At 39.5% G+C, this 27,401-nt stretch overlaps 2 protein-coding genes across 2 annotated transcripts in view; one reads left to right on the top strand and one right to left on the bottom strand.

The window, feature by feature from the left end:
* Positions 1-746: 746 nt before the first annotated feature.
* Positions 747-17,500, bottom strand: hsph1 (heat shock 105/110 protein 1). Its single transcript, XM_056271997.1, is given in 24 exon segments — positions 747-837; positions 839-934; positions 1,330-1,455; positions 1,457-1,492; positions 3,604-3,631; positions 3,633-3,721; positions 4,810-4,917; positions 5,244-5,369; positions 5,954-6,091; positions 6,293-6,317; positions 6,319-6,407; positions 8,807-8,850; positions 8,853-9,002; positions 9,124-9,211; positions 9,214-9,247; positions 11,195-11,240; positions 11,243-11,329; positions 11,332-11,407; positions 11,474-11,583; positions 11,586-11,624; positions 11,713-11,775; positions 12,694-12,714; positions 16,892-17,023; positions 17,428-17,500. Coding segments are annotated over 24 exon segments (1,884 nt in total). The 3' UTR covers positions 747-777.
* A 703-nt stretch (positions 17,501-18,203) lies between these two features.
* The window catches only part of b3glcta (beta 3-glucosyltransferase a), a 106,409-nt gene continuing 97,211 nt past the window's right edge, over positions 18,204-27,401 (top strand). The window contains exon 1 of the mRNA XM_056271964.1: positions 18,204-18,366. Coding sequence (XP_056127939.1) covers positions 18,204-18,366 — 163 coding nt within the window. The remainder of the gene's footprint in view (positions 18,367-27,401) is intronic.

The following is a 27,401-nucleotide window of genomic DNA, read 5'->3' as shown; positions in this document are numbered from 1 at the left end:
AAACATTTGGGTAACCTATACCTAAGAGATTTGCAGAAAAACATGGATTAGAAATGATGTATTTAATTTATTAATTTATTTTATTGTGATTTCAGCAAAGGTTTCAGGTACAGGACAAATGAACAAACAACAATTCACTGTATCAACACATTTCACAAGGACAGCTGGTGCATTTCCACCTGCACAGATTGTCAGTATGCACTATAAATAAATTGCTAATTTAACATGACATATCATATTGACTGCACAGCGAAAATAAAGCAAAACGCTCAAGCGTATAGCAGCAGCCCTTGTACATCAATTTCTGAAATTGCAAGCTTTCACTTTAGTGCCATAGTTTCAGCATGAGCTTTCTTTTAGTCCCTGCTAGGCAATGGCAGTTTCAGTTCCTTTTGCTGTTCTCTTAATATTGTTGTTAACTGCTATTACATCTACATCTATTCATTTCTTAATCCAAAACAGCAATATTTTTCATTATATGATTTTTGCATTCATAATCAGCCAATGGTCTGAGTCAAAAATTGTGAAACCAGACTGAAACTGTGGAGAGAAACAGTGGGAGCTTTAAAGATTTCAAACTAGAGATGCTACATGAAGATGAACTAAAAGTTATCATATGACTATCATATCAAAATAAGAAACAAGGTTCAAATGTGCCTCTTAACATCAAATATAAGAAACAACAAAAAAAGTTCATTTACCTCTGTTTGCATGACTGAATGACCAGCAACCATTATATTACATGCAATTCCAATTACATTCCAATATCATAAGCTGCTAAATATTGACATGGTTGTTTTGTGCTTCATTTTGAACGAAATCAGTGTATTCCATCCGTCGTCACATCTTCTGGACTTTTCTTGTGTGGCAGCTCTGGTTGAATGTTGTCATCCATAGAAGAGTCAACCCAGGGCTTGGGTTTGTTGTTGAGTGCCTGGAGAATTATAAAAAAGAAATGTTAAACACTATCGCAAACAAATGCAAATATAATTGAATTAATTATAAATTAGGTTTAATAACATGCTCACTAATTTAATAATATGCTCACTGTGACTTGAAGTCCTGTTTTCTAATAACTTCTATATTAAAAACGAAATAATAAACGTAAATAAAAGTAAAACTCAAGTGAGAAATTCCTGATGAAACGCTTCAGTAAAAGACTATTTCAAAAAACCTTTTGAATGTTGAAGGATGACAGAGAAAAGACAGCTAACACCACCCCTGTGTGGGTGTTCGGACATAGTAATCAATACTTGTTACATATAAGGTTATTCATAGATCTGTCTACCCCAATGAAATGCTTTCATGATGCTTTTAGTCTTTCCTTACCTGTAATCTCGCCTGGATCTGAGTGCTGTTTATGGCAGGATCATGATCAGGTGTGCGTTTATCCTGAGAATCCTGTATGTTTGTCATCCACACTTGAGTATCTTCAACACACACTCTGACTTTGTCCCATGTCTATGGCATCAATATGACAGTAACTGTCTCTCTGGGAGACAAAAGTTTGCAATATATAATAAATGCACAGGGTTTCTGCACATTTTTTAAAGTCAAATGTAAGGCTTTTTAAGACCCGAAGAAATAAAAATGAATACTGTACATTGGAGGTGTGCAAAAAAAACATTTATCTCGATATTTTCAAAGATTTTATAGCTGAGTGTGTTTTTGTGCTGGTACCATGGCTGGTTTAGACAGCTGATTTACAAAGCCATTCATATTATTCATATTCTATGCGGTGGTCAGTTCACAGCAGTGACAGAAATTAACTTTTTTTATTAAGGGGCAATATTTTCCACCTTAAATAAATTTCCAGGGGCATTTTTACCTATACAAGGTCATCTAAACTTATTAGATGTATGCATCACCAAATTCTAACATTCAAATTCAATTCAATTCAATTACAATAATAACACAGTATAGGGCTGTTACCAATCAAATGAAATCATTATCAACAAAATCCATCTTTGCAGTGCAGTGGTGACACAGAAGCGGCATCAGTGTGTGATGCAAGCGTCAAGCAGAACTGACATATTTTTATTTTGTATTTGTACATTTGAATTGTTCTTAACTTGAAATGTTTGAGTACACTAATTCATACATTTAACTTAAAATTTCATGTAATCTCAATGTGAACACTTTTATTAGTATAAACTTAGCTAGCTTTAACAAGCTAGTTTGCTAACATACTATTTTGTTAACATCTTAATTATAGTATGCTATACAATAACAGTTTTTGTGTTAAGTTTAAGTTGTTAAACTGGTTTTAAAACTACCTTAGATTTTAAGGTGGGTTAAAGGTGCAGTAAGCGATTTCTGAGAAGATATTTGAAATCAATGCAAACAGACACACTCCTTCCTTCATTGCTCCGCCCCCAAATGGACAGACACACAATACAAGAGTGCATGTCCCTTTATCATTGATAAAGGGAAGCAAAATAATGCTTCATGAAAAATAAAGACAAAAAAATGACACTCAAAACTGCCCTTTTACTATAGCTAACATTACAACAACAGCATATCTTGGTTCTGTGAAACATTAAACCAATGTTACTCACGTATGGAGCAGAAACAACGCGGCTCAGCATCCGTTTTCAGGCTTTCCCACTTAGGTGTCTCCAGCACTGCTCATAACACCCCCCCCCCCCCCCCCTTTTCCATAGATATTCCTTTGACATTTTCTCTTTTGTAATGCCTCTCAGCCATCTCTCTTTCTACATTCTTTCTTCAAATCTCCCTATTGCTCACTCTCTCTCCTCCCCCATCATGAGTGTTTACGCTACCTACTGCTGATTGGCTACAAGTGTGTTGTGGCGTTCGGTCCGCTTTTAACAGCGTTTCCCAGAAATCGCTTACTGCACCTTTGAAACAGTATATACGTATATACAGTTAAATATGATTTAAAAACCCTCTAAAATTTTCCGGTAACCGATTTGGCAACAATATATTGTGTATATACATTAATTGACATTTTTAAAAAGGTTAAAAAAAAAAAATCATATACCTGTTATCATTATTATCATCAGTATTATTTTAATTTTTTTGGTAGAGACAATATAATTAAATAATTTAGAATGATTGTATACAATTAATTTAAATAGTATTATGATTATTTTAAATTGTATTACTTTCGAGTTTGCCATGAAAAAAGCTTTTGATGCTGATATGGCATTAAATGATAAATAAATAAATATCATGCATCCCTAGTTATTGACAAATTATTGAATTTATTATAATATTGTGTTAACTATAAGACAACCATTGATGCCTTTTCTAGTCAGCTTAGAAACTTAAAAGTATTGCAGCATTTCTGATATTAATGTCTCCTTAGGATGAATTGCGGTGTTGTTGCATCCCTCATTTGTAAGGTGCTTTGGATAAAAGCATCTGCTAAATGAATAAATGTAAAAGCAGACACTGTTTATAGTCAGTGAAGTCACTGATGACTGAAATCTGACAGCATAACTGCATGGGATCCATTATAATGTAAAAGAAAAAAAATAATGTGCATAATGCCTCCCGATGCTATAATGGTCCTTGCAGAGCATGATTGTTTTAAATAAGATGTACAATATGACAAAGTAAATGAGAGCGAAAACTTACTCCATTCTTGTACTGCTCCACAATAGTCATAACTCTGTATTTTGTCTGACAGCTCCTCAAACATTTTGGGTCTCCTTATGGACTCCTGGTATCTGTTTTGCACAGGCAAACCGAGTTTCTGTAGAATAAAACAAAAGGCTTTAATACATCACTGTTTGCAAGCATGAATGCTTTTGTTTGGTTTGCAGTACACAGCATCCAATTAGTGCTCTTCCTAAAGTGCATCAGAGGGGTTTTGAAAGCTACACAAATGACTGGCCCAGCCTTTAAGCGAAGCACATGCCATCGCAAACGCTGCAAGCTGTCAAGACAGCGCGAGTCAATTAAACCACAAATTTTTTAAGTTAAGAAATTCAAAGTTTAAGTAAGCAGAACTGACATATTTTTATTTTGTATTTGTACATTTGAATTGTTCTTAACTTGAAATGTTTGAGTACACTAATTCATACATTTAACTTAAAATTTCATGTAATCTCAATGTGAACACTTTTATTAGTATAAACTTAGCTAGCTTAAACAAGCTAGTTTGCTAACATACTATTTTGTTAACATCTTAATTATAGTATGCTATACAATAACAATTGCAGCAAAATAAAGGTTTTATTTGCTTTCAAATCAAGCTCATGCACCACTTGTCACCATGATGGTAACTATCCTAAAACCAACATTAACAGTAATTCTTCTAAATTAGCATAACGAAACATTAATCATTACTAAATCACCCGCTTAACATTAATCTTGCACAAAAAAACATTGTATTACACTTAATTTTAGCATTTACTCTCCCTTTCGAGTGCCATCGGCAAAGCATGCTGGGAAATATACATCCCAGCCGTTTCAGTTAAACTTAAGTTCGTCTAAATTAAAAGAAATAATTTCATAAAACTCAAAACAATGAAACAGTTCAGTTTACTTAAAATATATCCATTCTGTGAACTTGAAAGAAAAAGAAAGTGCTAAATACTCATAAAAGTTAATTTGACTGAACTAATTAGTTTAATTGAAGTTTTTCCTACTCAAACCAATTTAGTATTTTGAGCGTTAGGGTTTACAGTGTGTGGTCGCATATCAAGCAGAGTGTAATGTTAAACCTATTGCAGTGTACAAGTCCAGCTATCTCTGAGAGAACACAAAATCAATTTGTCACGGCACACAAAGGCTAACCTATCAAATGTGTTTGTTCATCAAAAAGGACAAACGACTCACATGTATTTCTGCCAGCTTGATAATGTACGTCTGCTTATCTCGGTCTGCTCCCTCATCATACAGCCAGTTCTCTGTGCCATTCAAAAGCTCACAGAATGTCTGATGGTCCTAGAGAAAAGCAAAAACAAGTGCTTGTTTAGCAGTATTTTTATACCGCATTTACATTTGTGGTCCATTCAACTGCATTTCACCAAAGAGCTCAAATGAACTACAAACTAATTTGAATAAGAGTTTGTTTCATTTATGCATGAGCTGAAAATGGCCTTTAGAGATTCAGCAATCAGGAACAGGCTTCTGAAACATGAAAACATTAAACAGGCGCTATGAATAAATCACAATCTGTTGATAACAGTTCCTGTGAGCTAAATAGATTACATGTCACTCTACAGGTAATGGGGTGTTATCTGGGAAAAGCTGCACGGAAGATACATTACTTGAGCATTCAGAAACGTCTGAAAGGGGCCCTCCAGGTTGTGTCTGTAGTAATAGACATTCTCCTCAACTGCATTTTTAGCACTGTTACGCTCTTTCTCCTGGCTGTCTTGCTGTATCATTTTGCTCTGTCAGAAAAAAAGAAGAGGAATTTAAGAGACCGCCAGATGGTGAGAATGATTGATGGATTTTTGAATAGCTTTGATACTGAAAAATCTACCAGAATGTCTTTATTTATGTTTATGGCCTCATACAGTCAAGATACCAAAATTACACTTCTTAGGCTAACAAAATATCTATCACAGCTTTTGAATCACCTTTTGAGCTTTACTGAAACAATCTAATACAAAAAAGAGAGGTATATTTGTTTTGCTTTCATCACTTAAAAACTATTACATGTACAGTGGGGTCTAAAACCAATTTAATATGGCTTATATAACTGCATTTTATTATTAGCATTACAATTGGACTGAAATGTTTAATTAAAATTAATTGGCTCAGAATGGCTTAGTGTGATCCTCTTTTCAAATAGCACATGACCTATATAACTTTCAAAAATTTGGGGTCAGTAAGATTTTAAAAAATATATATATATAAAAATTGTTTATTTTGTTAATAAAGTTACGCTTGCTGGTTCCCGCCTCTTTCCCTTATCAATGAACTTTGTTACTTTTAGACATGTGGCGTTAAACAAACATTTAGTCAACAGTACCTCCTGCTCTATGCAAGTTCTGAGGCGATCCTTTGGCAACAGTTGGGTAAACGTCTCCTTAACAGGCAGAACAACATGCTTGACCTTCATCTTGGCTTTTTTAGCATCAGGGGGGTGATTGTTTACTTCTCCATTCAACTGTAAATAACAGACAATGCCTATTTGCATAATGGTATTGCAGTCAGTCAAACTGACAGAAAATTAAGATCCATTAAAATTAAAATCCATATTAAGATATTTCACAAGACATGCTGTGAAATTGTGAATAGCGATTTTTTTATATACACATGTATCTAAATGTACTGGCCAAGCATTAAGTGAGAGATGTAGCTCACTTACGCTCAGTGCATCTCTTTGATTCTGCTTGCATGGGGGGAAACTGTGCTATTAGCATGTTTTCTTTGTCTACCAAGAGCTGAATATTTGAATATAAATATTGGCTCCAGCATCTTGTCTTAGAAATCACAGTACCAGGGTTACATTAGATAGTTACATTTCTACAGAATAATGTTACTGCATCACACAACAAGGAGCCAATCTCTCACTGTCATCCTCATAGAAACCCAATCAGTCAATGTTATTGATCATATAAATCATTACAATGAGAACCACATATGTTAGCTAGCTAAGCTATACTGTAAACTAAATATATATATATATATATATATATATATATATATATATATTCCCACCACTTTGTGTGTATGTATTTCATCAATAAAAGCTTGAGCTGTTCAGTAATTATGTCAATTTGTAGACCATCCTGGAAGGCTAATTTGCTTGGGTTCCCTCTGGAATTTCTAATGGGATTTTAGAATGGTGTTTTTTTAATAGATATTTTTAAGTAAATTAAAGTATGTGGTTACATTCCTTGAAGAGACTTTCCTGGTTTGCTACATATATTAGAGTCTTGCCTTTAACTCAACCAGGGGGCCTCAACAAACTTCAAAAGGGGCCTCAAGATGACTTAAAATTATTTAACGTCCCCCTGTTGTCAATAATTTTATCCTTTAAAACACATCACCAAAATTACATATTTAAATCTTTTTTCCTGTGAAAATTAAATATTCCTGCCTTAAAATAGCTTGAATGTAACTCTACACCCTTGCTTCCTTAAGTATACACAGACCCATGAATATGCAAATGAGCCCCGCTTCCACTCACTCATACAGGTTCGTCTGTATGAGTCAATGTATCAGAATGGTTATATGCGTTTTATGTATCGCTCTCTACAACGTCGGACACATAGCGGTAATTATGTGCTAATAATTATGTGCTAGTAATTATGTGCATTATTAACAAACAGCTAATAATGTTGCTAATTTTACACAAACCATGTTCCTGTTCGCCATCTCAGTCTGCCTTTTAAAAATCAGCATCATTAGAAACACTTTGAACAACTCAGAACGTCACGTCAGTGGAGAAAGGCATATAGTTCATCATAACACCATATACATAATTCAACTGCTATATTGATAAATGCACACGATTTTTCATATCAACAGAAAAATATACGGGGATAACCTGGCTTCTCTTGAGTCCCCCCTGCTTCACAGTGATTGGTTACAAGGTAGTTTGTGACGTAAGAAACACCGTCGATTTCAAACTGCGTTTTTGAGACTGTCTTTTTTTTTTAGAAAATTACTCAGCAATGGTGTTGACATGAATTTGCACATGGTTTGTCTTAAAGCATATTAAAAACACCACATAGACATAAACAAAATAAAAAAAACTTGATTTTCACCACAGTGGGTCTTTTAAAATGAAAAAAAAAAAACAAGCATGACAAGCTAAAACAACTAAAAATCAATATATTTCTTATTATTTGGTTACTTTTATAACAAACATACATCTTTCTAGTTATGCCAAGCTCTAAAATATTTAATCATGTAGAAAGTTGTGAGTGAGGAGGTGCCTTCAAATATTGTTATGGACAATTGAGGGTCTTGAAGTCAAAAAGGTTGTCTAGCAAACAACAGCTCAAAATTCATTATAGTCCTTTTATAGCAGTCTTTATATTTAAAAAATTAGGTATGATTGTGTATAAAACTAAGCTCTATTGACTTTGTCTTGACATGCACAACCATTTTTACAAAAAAGAAAAACATCAATAGAATACATTTTATAACATCCTCGTTTATAACTGAATAACATCTGAGAAAGAAAAGTATCTATAACAAAAACATGGTTTGCAACAATAAATATGCCTTGAATTTGGAGCTGTTGAGTGCTTGTTATAGTCCTTATATAGCAGTAATTATTTTTAAATAGTATATTTAAAATAGTATACATATTTTTTTCAAATTAGGTATGAATGTGTGTAAAACTAAGCACTATTGACTGTTTTTCTTGACATTAGCTTGTACATCAATTTTACATTCAAAAAATAAAATAAATATAATTACATCCCCTTGTTAAAGGGAACGTTTACTCTAATATGAAAATTAAGTAGTCATTTATTCACCCTGATGTTGTTCTTATGGTGTTGTCCTGTATTTTTCAGACAACAAAATGAGAATAAAAAAAGTAGGCTACCGCTCACGCTCGTCGTTTTTAAAAAAAGCAAAAGTTTTACAGAATGATGTTGTGACACGTGTCGTATATTTCAAGTGTTCTGGGGTATACGATAGGGTTTGGTGAAAAACAAACTGAATTTTAAAGTATTATACAGCATTAGACCAGCACCAGGCTGAGTAAATGTAGGGTAAACTAACACTTAAATTATTGAATAACATCTGAGAAAGTAAAAGATATCTATAACAAAAAGATGATAAGAATTATATGACAAAAAAATGTACCTTTTGCTGTTAGTCCACCCATGGTTATGGAACACAAGCCCAATGTGGTACCCACCTCTATTTCAATATCATCAGAGCCACCATGATCGCGAAAATCTCATCTATTTCTGTAGTTTCAGATTTGTCTGAGCTGATCCTCAGGGCCAGAGTAGCTGAGCTCACACTGACTATACCACTGGTGTTTACTTGAACTTTTACTTTTGCCTTTTTTCCATTCTCCTGAGGTAGAATGTTCTGCACTTTATATTCACCTGTGGAAGCATTGCACACATGCATAGCATTAATTCACTTTCAAAATATGATTTCAGTTTCATCTGTATGCTGCAATATAAACACTATTATGGCCTGAAGGACAACCCTTTTGATTCTCACCAATCTTCGCCTCAGGAGAGGGCAGTGATGTCAGATCTGAATAAAAAGGCTTGTTTCTGTAAAACTTAATCATTTTGGTTGATGGACCTGACAGGGATGATTCCTGCCAAATATCTCATGACAGCTGGAAGGTAAGGACAAATAACGCAAGGTTAGTATGTGAGATGCACAGTACAGCTTATGAAAACAACATGCTTGGTTCTGATAAGTGAGGCAGCTAACTGAGAGGCCATCAATATCACTATTTTTGTATAGATTCACACTCATTTCAAATTCTGTATGAAATATACTGTGCAACATGCCTCAAAACACACTACCGTTCAAAAGTTAAGGGTCAGTTTTTTATTTTTTTTTATTAAAGAAATTACAATGTTACAAAATATTCTTATTCGAAATAAATGCTGCTGTTTTGAACTTTCTTTTCACCAAAGAATCCTTACAAAATTAATCACGGTTTCCATACAAAAAGCCACACATCAGTTTTTTAAAGTTGATAAGAATAAGAAATATTTTTTGAAATCAGCCTTAGAATGATTTCTGAAGGATCATGTCACTGAAGACTGGAGTAATGATGCTGCAAATTCAGCTTTGCCATCACAGGAATATATTAAAATAGTAATTTACAGTATTAAAACTAAACAATTTTTCATAGTAAATTGTGATCAAATAAATTCATATTTAGTGAGAATAAGAGACTTTCTTACTGACTTGATTGAAAATCTTACTGACGCCAACATTATAAATGTTTATGTATAAATTAATTTAAGCATGTTACAAAACACAAGCGGGGGACTCTTAAATTACAGAATTAGGGGGTTGGGAAAACCATACAGTCACTTAAAACTTGCATCAAATTGCCGTTGTACTATTAGAATACAAGCCTGTGTTGATGTGCATCATCACTTAAGCAGATAAGACTGCTCCCAATATAACATGAATCTTATGCAACAAGTATCTGATTATTTATTAAATAATATAATCGTTATGAATGTACTTTCAAAGTAAAGGTACCAATATGCAGATAAATATTTTATGCTTTATATATTATGCCTGATAACTGATGAACAGCCGATATTAAGATTCTATACTATTTTGTTTAAATAAGTAAAAATAAAATGAATCATTCAAAATGCTAAAAGTGAATTTAAGAATCCCAACATCATAATGTACAGTACAAAAAGGACATTTACATTGAAATCTTTAAAAATTCATTCTGATACAGATAAGCTGATAACTATGCCCATGTTATCCCTGGTAAACAATAAATAGCTGACATTAAAATTCTACACTATTTTGTTTAAATAAATTACGAATAAAAGACTAAAAACTCAACAACAACAAAAATCAATATGCTACAAGTGAATTTAAAGGAGCTGTTTGTAAGATTGTGGCCAAAACTGGTACTGCAATCACTTTCAAATTACTGTAGAGCGGTGTATCCCCTCCCCCTCCCCCCTGACTCGAGGTTGCCAGATCGGCTGCAGGATCCAGCAGGAACGTGACGAGCTGCAGCTGTGGTAACTAGAGCAGAGCTGGCAACCCGGATGCCGCAACACTACTGACTTCGTGATTGGTAGATAGGTGGAGGGTGGAGCATCAGACCAAAACACAACATGACAACATCAACATCAGTTGAGGGCTGCAACTTCACTTTTTAAAGGACAATATCCTGGCCGGACTACTGTTGTCAGTGATATAAGTATTTGAAATGAACATGATTTCTTAATGTCTAGTGACATATCAGGGCCATTTTATGATTAATTGAAATAAATTTCTTACATACAGCTCCTTTAAGCATCATAACATTATAATGTACAGTATGAAAAAATGAATGTTAATTTTGAACTTTGGTAAAGACTACATATGAAGTGTTAATAAATTATTAGTGCAGGAGGAGTGAAAAATTGAGGAAACTGAGCATATACAATTAAATATAAATTATCGACCAATAACAATGAAAAAAAAAACATCTCTAATTTTGGACAATAAACTAAATGGAACAGATATACTGTGCACCCCAAAGGCATAACAGAACTGAGCTCTAAGTGATACTAAACAAACAGTCAAGTACCTGTTCATTTTCCCACATACGTCTATATCATTCATAAAGCACTGTTGTTGCTGCTCATCAGTTTCTTGAGTTTCTGGCACTCTTGTGTCAGTCGCAACAAAGCTCAAGCCTTGGACTTTACATCCATCTTGTAAATTCAGCAGAGAAATATTCCACCAGCCTCTGATCAAAGTCATTCCCTCCCAAATAAGGATCAAAGGCGGTAGACAGCACCTGCAAAGTACAGAGCAAGCATGCACTGATGTGCGTGAAAATGCAAAGTTGGGAATCTACACAAGCCTCTTACTTTGACTGAGACTAAGTTTGCTTGAATGCACAAACAGAGACCTGGAGTGCTGAGTGGCCCATGTCCACAAACGCCACAATCTTTGGATTCTCATCACAGCCTGAAGATCTTCCATAAATAGGCCTATGCCGTAGTTTAAAGACACTGGAATGATAAATGATACTGTGAGTGTGGACATTGCTTTAGACGAGGCAAATGCAATTGTAGTGAGTTTCATTAATTCAAAGGATACCTGCAGTGTTGTCATTCATTAGCTTTAGGCAGTTCTTGGCAGCATCCAGAACAGACCTCCTTTCTGAAAGCAGGGAAGAATGAGGGGATCTATGCGTGTGAAATCATTTGTATGGCCAAAGAAATAACACAAACAAACAAACCATCGGATTGGTGGCTTGCACATTAGTGGTTTACATACAAATTAAAAAAGGCCTGGTTAAAATTTCCAGCTGTATGAAAGCGAAGCAAGGCCTTTTCTTTAATATATCATGATGACAAGCCTATAAATTACTATAATATATTATCATGTGGGAGAATTTCTAATGAACTAAAACGAATCGGTTACCTAACGTAACCTCGGTTCTCTCTAGATGAGGGAACGAGTATTGCGTAAGCTAGCTTACGCTACGGGAAAGATTCATCTTTTCTGAGAAATTGAAGCCAAAATTATCCTATAATTTTGTATCCATTGTCAACGCAGTTCAGCTGCAGCAGACCATGAGCGGGCTAGCTAGCAGCTCATTGGTTCGCTCACAGAGAACTGCTTAAGTCTATGAGGAGACGCGAATGAACTCTCGGCCAATGAGAATCTGACATGCTCTCATTGCGTCAAAGCCCGCCGAAACGGGCGTGGTTAGAGAGTATAAATTCACGTCCCAGGCTGTAAACTCTGGTTTTCATAGAATGAAGCGAGAACGCTAGTAGCACAAGCACGGCCAGGAACGCAATACTCGTTCCCTCATCTAGAGAGAACCGAGGTTACGTTAGGTAACCGATTCGTTCTCTTACGAGAGGTTCTCTCGTATTGCATAAGCTAGCTTACGCTACGGGAACACCTGGTCAACGCCGTGCGTGCTAAGCATCCACTATGAGTCCCAGGGGAGACCCCAGGGAACCCTTATGAGTGGGAATAAATATATGTACATGTGACAAAGGCCAGCAGAGCGGGCCGGAGATTGTGTAGTACATAAGCACATGATAGAGAGGGACAGAGCGAAACCGGTCTGTGTGAAATTACTCCCTATAGTGCAGCTCAACCAGAAGAGCTGTAACATTCTAGACTGCTAGTAGTTTAGCCTGCAAGGCGGGAACTTCCAGATTGTAAAATCTGACAAAGGTGGAGGGGGAAGCCCATCCCGCTGCCACACAAATGTCATGAATGGAAATTCCGCTTGACCATGCCCACGATGAGGCCATGCCTCTAGTGGAATGAGCCCTGATGCCCAGAGGGCATGGCAGGTCTTTTGATGCGTATGCGGCTGCAATGGCATCAACTATCCATCTGGATAGAGTCTGTATCGAGGCGGCCAACCCTTTGGTGCGCCCACCGAACGAAACAAAAAACTGCTCGGATCGTCTGACCGGAGCAGTGCGAGTAAAGTATAATCTCAGGGCCCTGACCGGACACAGGAGATTAGAGTCAGATTCGCTATCGGATGCAGGCAGAGCCGATAGGGAAATAACTTGTGCCCTGAACGGGGTACCAATCGCTTTTGGGACATAACCGTGTCTAGGTTTGAGAACGACCAAGGAGTCATTGGGCCCAAACTCAAGACAGGAAGCGCTAATGGACAGCGCGTGAAGGTCTCCCACACGTTTTACTGACGCGAGCGCGAGCAGAAAAACGGTTTTGAGTGAAAGGTATTTGAGGTCCACGGTGTTTAGTGGTTCGAATGGGGGGGCTTTCATAGCTTCGAGAACTATGGAAAGGTCCCAAATCGGCACCGAAGGGGGGCGTGGGGGGTTCATCCTTCTAGCTCCCCTGAGGAAGCGGATGACCAAGCCATCTTTGCCCAGTGACTGGCCGCGCCGGGGTTCAACGAACGCTGCGACGGCTGCCACATACACCTTGAGAGTGGACGGGGACCTGCCCTTGTCCAACATCTCTTGGAGAAAAACTAGCCAGGAAGGGACCTCGCATGACCGTGGGTCCAAATTTCTGTCGGTGCACCATTTAGAGAACACAGACCATTTAGACGCATAGAGCCTTCTAGTAGAAGCCGCTCTAGCCTGCACTATCGTGTTTAACACTCCCTCTGGCAAAGCAACGGGTAGTCGTTGATCACCCACGCATGTAGCGCCCAGCGCTCTGGGTGGGGATGCCAGATCGTGCCGCGAGCTTGGGAGAGGAGATCTGCTCTGACTGGAATGGGCCACGGGGCTGTCTGTGACAGCTGAGTGAGCTCCGGAAACCAAGTCTGACCCTCCCAACGCGGGGCTATGAGGAGCACCGAGTGGCGTGTTTCCCTGATTCTCTGAAGCACCTGTGGTAGCAGAGAAACCGGAGGGAAAGCATAAAGCGGGCTGCTGGGCCAGGTCTAGGCTAGCGCGTCCTCGCTCTTTGAGAAAAATATTGGGCAGTGGGTGTTCTCTTCTGAGGCGAAGAGGTCCACCTCTGCTCTGCCGAATATTCGCCACAGCTTTTGGACTGTAAGAGTGTGCAGGGACCATTCCCCGGGGGGAATGGGGTTCCTGGACAGACTGTCTGGACCGTCGTTCAGATGGCCCGGCACGTGCGTCGCTCTGCGCGAGAGCAGGTGACACTGAGACCAAACTAAGATGCGTTCTGTCAGCTGGAAGAGATTCCTGGATCTGACTCCGCCCTGACGGTTTAGATAGGAGACCACGGCTATATTGTCCGAACAGATCAGCACGTGGTGACCGTGAATGCGCGGAAGAAAGCGCGTGAGCGCGTTCTCGACCGCCAGCATCTCCAAACAGTTTATGTGGAGGAGACTCTCCTGAGCTGACCAGGGGCCGAAGGCCGGTGAGCCCTCGCAGACCGCACCCCAACCCGTGTTGGATGCGTCTGTCGAGATGACTTTTCGGCGAGAAAAGGTCCCCATGGAAACGCCCCGCTGAAACCATTCTGCCATGGTCCATGGCTGCAGAGCTGTGATACAGGTCTGCGTTACCTTTATCAGCTGGCGGCCCGTGGTCCACGCACGGTGAGACACACGGCTCTTCAACCAGAGCTGAAGCGGGCGCATGCGCAGTAACCCCAGCTGGAGCACCGCGGAGGCTGAGGCCATGTAACCCAACGCCTTCTGAAAAGTTTTCAGAGGTGTGAGTCTGTTCATCTGAAAAGATGCGGCGAGACGCTGAACCCGACGCACGCGCTGTGTTGACAGACGAGCCGTCATCGTGACCGAGTCTAGCTCTATACCCAAGAAGGAGATAGTCTGACTGGGTTATAGTGCGCTCTTTGTCCAGTTGACAGAGAGGCCCAAAGCTTTCAGATGGTCGAGGAGAACTGTACGATGAGACAGTAGCTCTCTCTGTGATTGTGTCAAAATCAGCCAGTCGTCCAAATAGTTCAGTATTCACAGCCCCTGACTCCGCAGGGGGGCGAGCGCCGCATCCATGCACTTCGTGAACGGTTCGTTAACGATACCCGTGACAGCAGATCCGAAGAGGCCGGATGGAGAGAGCGGGGCGTTGAGAAAGGCGGCACGCTCAGAATCTCCCATGTCGGCGAGTGTGAGCCACAAATGTCTTTCAGACACACAAATGGCGGCCATGCATTTCCCCAGGGCTTGAGCAGCAGATTTTGTAGCGCGAAGGGCAATGTCCGTGGCGCTCCTCAAATCCGCGACTGAGGGGGGATTTTTTCCGCTCTCGTCCCATTCATGAAGTAAATCGCCCTGTAGAATCTGAAGGACGGACATGGAGTGGAGTGCAGAGGCTGCTTGGCCGGCGGCTGAGTAAGCGCGGGCGTGAAAGCTCGAAGTCGCTCTGCAGGCTTTAGAGGGAAGCACAGGTGATGAGCGCCATCTCGTGGAAGGCGGGCATAAATGTGCAGCGACCAGGTCCTCTACAGGGGGAATGGAGAGATAGCCCTTTTCTGCGGCTCCGTCCACAACGCGAAGCGGGGCGGAAGAGTCAGAGCGAGATCTGGCAGAGAGCGGGGCATTCCAGGACTTCGTGAGTTCCGCGTGCAGTTCAGGCAGGAAGGGCGCGGCCCGTTTAGTGACGGGAGTCGAGCGCTGGCGGAAGTAGCTGCCGTCCATACGGTTGATGGTCTGCTCGGGGGGAGGGGACCAATCGAGCCCGAGGCGTTCGACGCCTGTGAGAGGAGGCGCACTAATTCCTCCTCGATTCCAGCGCGGGTCCCAGAGGATTCTCGGGCCGAGGAGGCGTGAGAACCGGACCATTCCTCACTGTCTGAAGCGAGAAGCGAACAGGTTTCCTTGATGTCCGCGGCGTCATCGGAGGTGACAGAGCGGCCACTCGGCGGCAACTGTACGTCCGGAAGCGGCGGAGAAGGAGAGCGGGAGGCGACAGGCTCCGGCGGGATGAACGCTTCTAGCTGGGGTTCTGGCGGCCTCTGAGAGCGGCGTTTCTTCTTCCGCGGCGAAGTCAGAGGCGGCGCGGAAGCAACTTTAGTGGCCTGAAGTCGAGCCCGCAGGGTCGACAACGGCATCTCCTCGCAGAGATCGCAGCCGCCATCGGCGAGGGCGAGCTCGGCGTGCTCCAATCCGAGGCAGAGAGCGCAGATGACGTGGCGGTCTCCAGTCTCGAGGGGAGCGCGGCAAGAACCGCAGGAGGATTTACGAGACATCTTTAAAAAGACGCTCGGCTCTTTTAGATACAATACAATACAATACAGGAAGCTTTTTCGTAAAAAGGATACAAATCCGTCGGATGGCGCTAGCTCGCAGGACGGCTGAAGGTGGCGAAGACGGCCGGCTTCCTCAGTCTCCCAGATGCTCGCTAGAGTTGCCTTTTCGATGACGGCGGGTTCTCTCAGGATCAGCAGATGTGTGTAGCCTCGCTGAAGAGATGAAAAATCTGAGTTTACAGCCTGGGACGCGAATTTATACTCTCTGACCACGCCCGTTTCGGCGGGCTCTGACGCAATGAGAGCATGTCAGACTCTCATTGGCCGAGAGTTCATTCGCGTCTCCTCATAGGCTTAAGCAGTTCTCTGTGAGCGAACCAATGAGCTGCTAGCTAGCCCGCTCATGGTCTGCTGCAGCTGAACTGCGTTGACAATGGATACAAAATTATAGGATAATTTTTTGGCTTCAATTTCTCAGAAAAGATTAATCTTTCCCGTAGCGTAAGCTAGCTTACGCAATACGAGAGAACCTCTCGTAAGAGAACCTCTATTTATGGTAGGCCTACATGCCTCTGGTATCTATTTGGTATAAATATATATACATTTCTTGAACTATTCAAGGCTCCAGTGCAAAAACGTAGAGATGACTCACACTCCACCACTTTATACTGCAGAATTGCCTCTGCGATGTGTTTCATTTTGGTCAGCAACATAGCTGTGATCTGCTTGATGCTGAAATGGTGCTCCTTGTCGAGGTAATTTACATGACCTAATCAAGACATTAAAAGTCAATATTTTACTCTTTCCTCCAATGACAACCTGTCTTCACAACTTACGGGGCTAATAAACAAACACAGTGTTTACCTTGACTCTAACCTTCCCATAATTTAGAGGTAACTTACCCGTTCATATGGTAAACCAGCCTTCTCTAATTGGGCAACATACGGTTGGCCGATATAGCTCAACGCGCTGTAACTGAAGAAAACACATGCAAATAGAAAAAAACATCCGCAAATTAAAGAAAACATCTTCATCAGTTTCACAACACTCACAACACAACCGAATACAGAAACGCGCTGCAAAAGTTCACAACACAACCAAATACAGCTGCACAGACCACGGAAATGTTTCCAGGGCACCCCTGGAATCTCTTTCGGCGAGCTTTCCAGAAACTTCCCAACACAGCAGCAGCAGCAGCAGCGGCACAGCTCGGTCCAGTCCAGTCCGCGCAGCGTGCCGTTGACATTTCCCGAGCTTTCGGCGCAGAACTCACGCGGAGCGTCTGAAGGGTTGCTGTGGTAACCGTGCTGGAGTATTCATCTGCGCTACAGCTAAATATAGCACACATTTATTGATTTCTTGTCGTTATTTTAATGTTACAGAGCGGAACGGCTGGATAACAAAAAAAAAAATCTACATAACATTTGTTCAATCGGTCAGTGCGCATATTAAGCGTGAAAACGACTGCATAACTGTTAGTGGAGCTGAGTCGTGACTATTAAATATGTGTTTTAATATATAGCCAGATTAGATTAGATCGGTCATCGGTGTGTTATTAGTCATGTAATTTATTGGGTTTGTGATCAAAATATGCAGGTTTAGGTGATTTTATAACTGAAGCCAAATTGTGACGTGATTGTTCATGTTCTGTCATCATTTACCATCTTTCAATGAACGTAAACGGTGAATGAAACAGTCGTTCTGTCTTTCACGGAAGAAATTAAGTCAGGTTTTGATCAACGTAGGCTACGTAGATGATGGCTGTTACATTTTTTGTCAGTTTCATTTGGCAATTCTGTCCAACTATCCCTTTAATAAACATTTGAATCGCACTTGTTATGTTAGTGACAAGCACTGCCCCTTTTGTTGTAGTTAGCGATGCGGCCACTAGAGGCCGCAGCCGAGGCGCGCGTTCAACAGGAAATGTCCTCGCAAAACAAAGCTGTGTAATGATCGGCGCGCACTGTAGTGAGTGTTGGATAGAAGATCAGTGCAAACATTCTGCTACAGCGAGCTGGCTGCCTGCGCTATCCGCGCTTCGTATTACTATGCTTCCCATAAACTCTCAATACGGATACAGTGTTGCACAATATTTCTTGCTTTTGTCGCTTGGTAAGTATTTCTTTACTCAAATAGCCTACCAAAATGAAGTTTTTCAGCTCGAGAATCTTACATTTATTTCTTTTGCTGTTTGTTTGAGAAAGGCAGCAGTCTAAAATGATGTTTACTTCTTTTACTTATGGAAAAGCATATGCTGAGTATAACCGTTATTGGTAACAAGGGTATAGCAATTTTAAATAAGCTGCCACAAATTACACTTCCTTCTTTTTTTGTAACAGCTTTTTCGCTCTCTGTCAAGTTATGGGGAATGCTTGAGACTGATCATTACAACTCCATTTGACAGTTGAATGAATTAAACTCCCAAATCTTTGAAGAATACATGGCTTTTCAAACTTATTTGTCTAATAGATTGAATGAATGGCTGAGCTGCCTACCTAGGCATTTTGGGCATCATATGTATGTGATTGGCCGTTTCAAAACCTAGTGACCTAGTAGACAGCATATTTGTGGATTGTAGGTATCATTGATTGTCTCTCGAAAACCTAATGAGCTGCCAATCTTGACTATTTTTTTGAGCATCATAGGCGTGATAATTGTCTCAAAACCTAGTGTGCTGCTTGTCTTGAAATCATTTTTGGGCAACATGAGTGTAATTTACTGTGAGTAGCCTATATAAGCTGCCTTAACCAGAGTATCTGGTTGTCATTGTTAAAAATTCATTGAACAGACAGACTGACTGGAGTAGATGTGTGTAAATGTGAAGTATTGTTTGTTTACTGAAACCTTTTTCTTCTCACCCTTCCTAGTTGAGGTCTATGTGCCAGGCAAATGAGTTATGTTACATGTACAGAGCACCAATGCAGATCCATTTTAAAGGGGTCATTTAATGGTACATGCACTTTTTCAAGTTGATTGTACTGAAATGTGTGTTGGCAGTGCCTGTACACAACCATCATATAATGATACAATCTATCCAGTGTTTTTGTTTTAATCTCCTTATATGTTTTCCCCTGCCTCAAATTGTGACGTCAATAAAACGGATGCCCCTCCCACGATTCTTGATTGACAGCAGCGTTTCAACACATCCTCACCCTGAGCGAGCTGTCATCATAGTCCGTCATTGTTGACACGCTGGAACAGAATGGCGTCTAAGCGACTGTGGTGTTCAACCGTTGAAGACGCAGTGGCTGAGTTTTGTTTTCGAAGGGAATATTCCCCACGAGCAACATCAATGCTTTCATGTTTGCGCGATTCGCGAATCTTTTCTCACCAGACTGCTTTATAAACGAGGGTCAGTATGAGCTGGTTATGCTAAGGGTGTACTCACACTAGGCACGGTTGCCATGAACCGGGCCCGAGTACGATTGTTCCCCCTCCCCACTCCCCCTCTGGCCTGCACTCACATAGGGTTTCAGCATTCGTGCCGGAGCACGCTTACGTCATTATGGTGCGTGCGACGGTTTCGGGATAAACAAGAAGAGCGGCGCTCTCTGAACACAATGAAGTCCATCGCTCTGTTTTCTTTGTGGATAATTTTGTGTCGTTTGGTCCACGGTGGTCCACAGCCTGTTGTTAAACAGATGCGTGGCCTTTTAGTGGCGCGAAAATTTTCACGTAATCGTGCTGCTCGTATGAGGAGGTTTGCAAGGTACCAGCTGAAGTGCAGCAAGGACTTTGCAGCTTTGATTACGGACTGTGTTGGTTTTGGAGCGTCGCAAAACCATGACGCCACGCGTCCTGTTCCGTGCTCCAGCACGGTTAGCGCTCACACTGCATGCGAACCGCGCCCGAGTCCAACTGAACCGTGCTCTGGCCCACCTCTTCCAAGCGGGCCAGGGCCGGCTAATCGAGCCGCGCCCTGGCACGGTGCGGAGCACTCACACTAGTCAAACGAACCGCGCTTTGGTGGTCAAACGCACTCGGGCACGGTTCAAACTGGCTAGTGTGAGTACACCCTAAGAAGCTGCTCCTGAAAAAAGAATCGATACCAACTATTCGTGTTCCTGCTGCACCTCCAGAAGAAGTGAGTGTAAACTTGTGTTAACCTTTATATTAATCTTTGCAAATCGCTTGCACGCTTCACGATGAATGCGGCTAAGGTTTACACTCAGGGTACATTACGGCATGTTGTACGACGTTCTCAATATAATTCATAATCCCATGTTTATAATGAAGGGGCGGAGTGAGCGAAGCTCATTATCATTTAAAGGCATATGCACTGAAACGGCGTGCTGAAAACAGCTGGTTTTGACCAGGTAAAATTAGTGTTTTCTTACAATACTAACGAAATTTTTTTATTAAAGTATATTACAAACTTTTCATTTAGACCCTAAAGAATCAAATTAACTTGTATGAAAATGGCATTATATGACCCCTTTAAATAATGTATTGATCAATGCCTATAAAGAGTTTAATATGGACATTCGTGGATATTGGGGTCATAAATCAAGCCTACAACCACCCGATTGCTTGAATTGTGTGTTTCCGATGCAGTTCATGTAAGATTGTGTATGCCAGTCACGTAAATGCAGTTCAGGTTTTCGGACTGAGCATGCCATCCATTTGTCTTGTGTATAGAGCATGTGGGTCCTAATGGGTCTGAACACCTGAACCACAGGCAAATGTGCGCTGTCTGATAAGAAGTATTGTCAGTGTCCCTTATTTTGTCAGTTTTGCCACTGAGGCATAATTTGCTTCTTCTCAAAGTGCCTCAATTTTTTTTGGCAATTTGTTGAGATATGTAGAGAAAATAAACTCCTATTGAGGGTTTCTTTTAAATTCAAGAAGTAGGCTATGCTGAAAGATCTCACATATTCATGGAATTATTGATGTGCATTGTACACATAACTTATAAGATGTACCTCGTTGTTCAAGAATGAGACTTGTGGTTGCTAATATAATATCTTGAGGAACTGGCCTAGTTTTAGTAGTACTCACACCTGCAGAGTTCAGCAGTTAGGATGACCTGGGGCACATGTGAAAGAGTTTCAGGTCAGTTGACACTGACACCTGCTGTTTTGGGCTAGTGGTACGTTATCACTACATCTTACATTTTCCGATCTTGCCCATATGATTTTAGATCTGGCGGTTTTAAACATGTCATATATCAGTCTAGCTGAGTGACATGCGGTTTTGTCAAAATTGCAAGAATTATTATGATAGTCTTGAAAGCATAATTTGGAGTGTTAATTTGAAAGAAAATTACAAACCCATTATTTTTTTTATTTTTTTTTGCATTTTTTTTGCATTTTCAATTGTTTATCAATATAGCCATCATGGAGTTACATTATAGCTCTATTATTTCTGTTAGAAAAACAAAATAATAAATTCAATATTGGACATTTTGTGACAAAAAAAAACTAATGGAAGACATTATCACAGTAAGATTGTTATGAAAAAATGGAAAAAAAAAATACAAAAATCTATATTTTATAGTATGTCATTATATCATAATAATTATATTATAATAATGTCATTATTGCAAATCAAAACCTAGTAATTTTTTTGTGATGAAAATGCAACATTTAAAAGAAACAAATACTATCTCAGTAATATTCTTATGTTTTTTTTTAAGTTCAATAAGAAAAAGAATAGAATAGTTGTTGTTTTCTCAGCCAAATGAAAACATGGCAAGTGCAAATCTGAACTAGTGTCACACAACCAGGTCCAACTGTGGGGAAGAAATACTGTTGATTTTAAAATATGTTGTATTTTTCCCTGTAAAGAACTTTTTGTGTAAGGGTTTTATGAAGATATGTATGTCAAGATATCAGCGCTGTCCTGTTGTATTATTTATGATGATGTACAGAATAAAACTTTAAGAGAAAACATACCTTTTGTGTGAACCTGCAGGCAGAAATAATGATCAGTCAAAGCCCACTGCGGTTTTGCTGTCAGTCACAGATAAAACCAACGCCATTTAAAATGTGCATCAAATATGTTTTGTTATGATGAGTTATACTGCAAGATTTAGAATAATTGCAGGCATTTTAAGTCTTTCCCACAGATGTTATTCTGTTCCCATAGAAGTTATTCCATTGCTTGAGTCAGGAGGCAGTTTAAGCTAGCAGTTTTGAAAGATAAAAGTGCTGTTTACACCTGACAGTTAAAAAGATAAACATACTCTGACTGTCTGGAAAAGTGACTGTCAAATACAAATCTTAAGGTATGCAGGGAGCGCAGGAGTCCATGGATGGCATGAAATCACCTTGGCGGTGTGAATACTTGCGCTCTGTTCTGCTTATCAGTGAGAGGCAGTCTTAGGATTTGGCTTGGGATTTAAAGCCATGGGAGATGGAAACAAACTAGGCATTTATGATGAGCAAAGAAATGCCAATGCATGCTCGTTTTTCTTTTCTCCCAACTTTCTAACTTGCGCTAAAATTACATTCTCTTCTCTGATGACGTGTTTACTGGCGTGAGAGCTGGGCAACCTGTCTCTCACATGAGGTCAGACAAATTCAAGTCCTGTCCTGCCCTACATTTTTTCTTGTTCGAGAAGCCGTTTCACTCACATACGAAGTATACTTCGGCCATCCGCATGACGCACGACTGTGTGCGAGACGCATCCTGATGCGTAAATTGAAGCATACCTACCTAGGACTTTAAAGTATTAAAGGGGGACTTTAATTAGAAGTATTAAAGTCCCCTGTGGCAGAGGGAAGTCTGTCATTTCACCGGAAAGTTGAGTTATGACGTTTTAATTAAAAATTGCAATGTGTTGCCGAAAAAAAAAAGAAACTTATAGATGAATCGATCACAGTAAGATAGAAAATGGCTGAATTATTATTTCATGCCCACTTTAAAAGCCATTCTCAGTTCAATTTTGAAGAGTGCACAGCCAGAGACATCGTCACACAGTGGGAGATCTTTTTAATAACGAAGTTGTATTCTGCTCACAACTTGTTGTCATCTAACTGCACTTTCATCATGTTTTGATCTTTTGAGTGATCAATATTTGTCTGTTTAGAGAATTGAAGACCCGTCATATACATTTAACAAAAAACTCTTGATGTGATTATCAGGCCTGCCGATCTCAGCTTAGTCCTTTTTGACAGCTTTCTTAGACTGACATTTCATCAGAAAATCCTTTTCTCTAGCCACCCGCTTCCAAAGTGAGATCGTGAAGTGATGTGAAAGATGAAGAGAGGTACTTTTTTTTATTCAAGAGATAAGTCATGCTCCTTTCAGGTCATATTAGTTTCATAGTGCCATGAAATTTTGTGTTTTAAGCATTCACTCATCCACTTTGAATGAAATGTCAAGAGAGAGTAGTTCAGGTTTAATACAACTTGCAAGCAATAATTTAAAAGGGATCTCTGATTGACTCATGTTTTAGATTGGATTTGTATTTTGTGTAGTGCTCATACTGTTTGTCGTGCTAATCATTATCACAGCAGGGTCTAGTACTCAGTAAGATAATTAATGCACACCAACAGAATACAGAAGCAGAGAACAGTCTATAGCATTCAATGTTATCATTTAATGGCAGTAACACCATTCAAGTGGTAGTGGTTGGTTTGCAAGTCTCTAATAACTAATGCATGACATTAATATAATTCTCTCAGAACAGCTTTGAGGTCTCCTCTGAGTCCCTATTTGATAAATATCAGTGCGCCTTTGTGATTTATGGAAGGAGTAATGACTAATAACTTGCTTTGTTTGCTTCACACTTGTGAATTGCGGACTCTTTTTATACATTCTGTCTTTTGATTAACACTTGTAGGTTCATTATCAACTTGCAGAGTGTATGGAGTACAACAAATGACTTCTTGCACACTCTAAAAATGTAATAAAAAAAAAAAAAAACGTATTCATATTATCATGTAATTTGTGCTGAGGCAGTGAGCATAATGTGCAGGAAAGGTTGTGGAGAACTGGCAATGAAAAGAACTTCAGACACAAAACGGCACGCATGCATGAACAGTAAATTTGGCTTCCGGAACCAAACCAAAGTGACTGCTCTCATTGTGACTCTGAGACTTTGGAATCCCATTTCCTTCATATAAAAGCCAATGCTGAGGACAATAGTTTTGTTTCAAATAAGTGCCAGTTACAATTGTGATTCAGGCAAAAAGTGGCTAAATTTGGAAATGTTTGGAGGTGTGGTTGATGGAATGAGGCAAATTAATGCATTCTTGATGAAATTCAAAACTCCATGTTCACCATCCAAAGCTAAGTAATGCAAATTCCTGTACTTTCAAGTACATTTTGAGTTTGAGGGAGAACTTTCTTCTTGAATGTAGAGGAAGTACGTTGTGTAGGTATATGCAGGTGTGTAGTGTGAATACATTCCCGGATGTACAATGTTGGCATTGTCCTCTCATCCTTGTATTCTTTGATCTAAAACATACTAACTAGGGATGCACAATATCATCAACATCAGCTGGTTATAAAAAACATTTTAACAGACAATATTGAATGTTTTTTGTAGGTGTTTTTTTTTTACATTTTAGATTAACTCTTCTTCACAAGCTCTAATAACACTAAAAACACTGTTAAATGTAATCTTTAGCAAATTTCAAAATGAATGTCCATTTTTCATACTGTAGCCTATATTATAATGCTGTGATGCCTAAAATTACTTGTAGCATATAAAGGGGCTATATGTAGAATTCAGAAACCCTTGTTAATAGCGACACCGGTGGCTGTGAAGTGAAATGCATCCAGCAACCTATTACTGAGACTGAATGTGATTCAAGGCCACGATATACTTATGGCAAAGTTCTTTGAATTTCATGATCGTTTGAATATAATATGGGACATTCCTTGTCAAACCAACCAAATTTTGGATTTTGATAATATTTTTTTCTGAAGAAAGACAAACATAAATAGTGATTAAAGCCAAAATATTAAATGTCATGGATGTTTGTTTACTGAGTAATCCATTATTTTTTTAGAGGGGGTCAAAATGACTTGATATGGAGCCAAATTACAGGGGAGTAAAAATGCCTTTATATAGATGGCAGCATCATTATTTTATTTTTACACAGAGATTTGTAGGTCTATTAGTTAAATCTGTTGACTTTAGCTATCTTTGTTGCATTATGCCAAAGTGAAAGTTCAGAAGTGGGAAAAAGCACTTCTTTTGTTTTTTTGCCGCAAGTTTGCATGCCTGTAACTTTACTTTAAACTAAAGTATTAAAGATAATATCTTCATATCCTTTTAGATTCTGGTTTTTATCAAACTTTCCTAACCGTCACATCCTTTGGACTTTCCTGCTGAAACCGACCCGAGAGTCGGGGAAGGTCTCGTTTTACAAGCTGTTCAGTGTTCACACATTGGCAATATAACATACATTAAAACTAAAATCAACCGTTTAATGGGGCTATATGTAAGAATTTTTGTGTTTTATTTTGATATAGTCTTAATCCATTTAACTGTAGGAGAATTACAACATGCTCAATGAAGACCAGAAGTCTAAGTTCAATCAGTTTACTGAAGACAAAGTTCTCCACACTTCCAAAGGAAAATGAGTTGGAAATAACTTACAAAGATATACAGAATAGTAAGAAAATATGTAAATCCATGTATTATTTATTTATTTGTTATCAATTCATTAATTTCTCTAGCTGTATCAGCCTCAATTTTTAATAGGCCTAGTGCTTTTTTATAGTAACATTGGCAATCGTCATTTAGTTATTGTTTTCTATTGTGTATGATGAATACTGAGTATTCAGGCATGCTGCTGATTAGACATACTCATTTTTGCATACTGTGTAGCAGGGAAGTATTCATATTTGTTCATAGGAACTGTGCATCTGTGCATCAATCTTTCCTAGCAGACTTTGAAATACCTTTGATTACACAAGTACAGCTTTCATCCAAAGCTTCTAATTTCACTAATTTTTTTGTTGTTTTCCTTCATCTGAAGGAGCATCTGTTCTTTGGATTTGTCTACTCTAGAAGACATCTGAAAAAATTGTACACAGATGTCAGCAGTTCAGGCAAATGATTTCTTTGCAGTATTTTATCAAGAATATAGCCAGCAGTTAAAGCAACACTGCTATAAAGAAGGGGCTCTTTATATTGTAGTCGTCTCAGCGGCCATGGCAAGCAGAGCTTAGAGCTGGTAAATGGACCTCGTGTGTGTCTCTTCTGCCCTATAACATCCTCAGGGGACCGGAATGAAAAGATTGAAAGTTTGCGACAGATGTTAAAAAAACGAGGAGTGAACTTGGATGCGTTCCTGCAAGAAGCCAAGGTTTTCAAGTCAAATGTTGCATATTTAATCCACCCTGACAGACTCCAGTCCATGTGAGAATGTAGCCTGTCTTGCTGCTGAGAGACCCACTCTTTTCTTTGTTGAAACCCATTTTCTCACTCTACCGTTGCTCTTATTTATGTGGAATTATTTATTTAGAATTTAAGATGGATCCAACTTTTTCTTGAATATGTTGGCTGAGTGAAACGGTGCTAGTGAATGCGCTCGGCTCTTAATATTAAACACATATTTCTTGCATTTTACAATCGCTTTAATGGCGCGCTCAGGGAGTATTATGAGTCTCCCCTATTGCTTTTCTTTTGTGAAGACGTCAGAGCACTAATACGAATATTAGATTTTAGGTGAAATTGTGATCTAACTTTTGCCGCTATGAAAGTAGAGCACATTAGGGAAGCTATTCTGATGATAGGCAGTACCAATGTGCATTTTTCAACCGTAAAGAACCCAATGCTTGGGTGAAACTGTTTGGGGAATTATCTGACAGCAACAGCAGAATTATATATCAGCTCTGGCCTCGGCTCATCCTGCCCACTGATATGCTGAAAATGCCTTGGTTCTTTATGATTCAGCCATAGTGGGAAAGATAATGTTCAGGGCAGAGCAAATCCATCCACTCATGGGTTCTTTATTATTAATGGCTTACATTTTGTAACAAAGGGGGAAAGTGATGTCTTAAAGTGTGTTGGGAGATCATCTTAAACATTTGGAAATGTGTTTTGGAAGTTGTTTAACATGAATTAAGTTGTGTGACCGTGGTGGTAAACACGCACATGAATCTTAGACAGATAAGGTTAGTTAGTAGTGGTCAGAATGTTGAGCACTGAAATGTTTGTCAGTGGCCAATGTGGATATCTAGTAGGG

The sequence above is a fragment of the Rhinichthys klamathensis genome, unplaced genomic scaffold (assembly GCF_029890125.1).
Source record: "Rhinichthys klamathensis goyatoka isolate OS25496 unplaced genomic scaffold, OSU_Roscu_1.1 h1tg000329l_1, whole genome shotgun sequence".
Lineage (NCBI taxonomy): Eukaryota > Metazoa > Chordata > Actinopteri > Cypriniformes > Leuciscidae > Rhinichthys > Rhinichthys klamathensis.
Note: the sequence above shows the minus strand (reverse complement) of the source record. Positions and strands in the feature narration are given on the sequence as shown.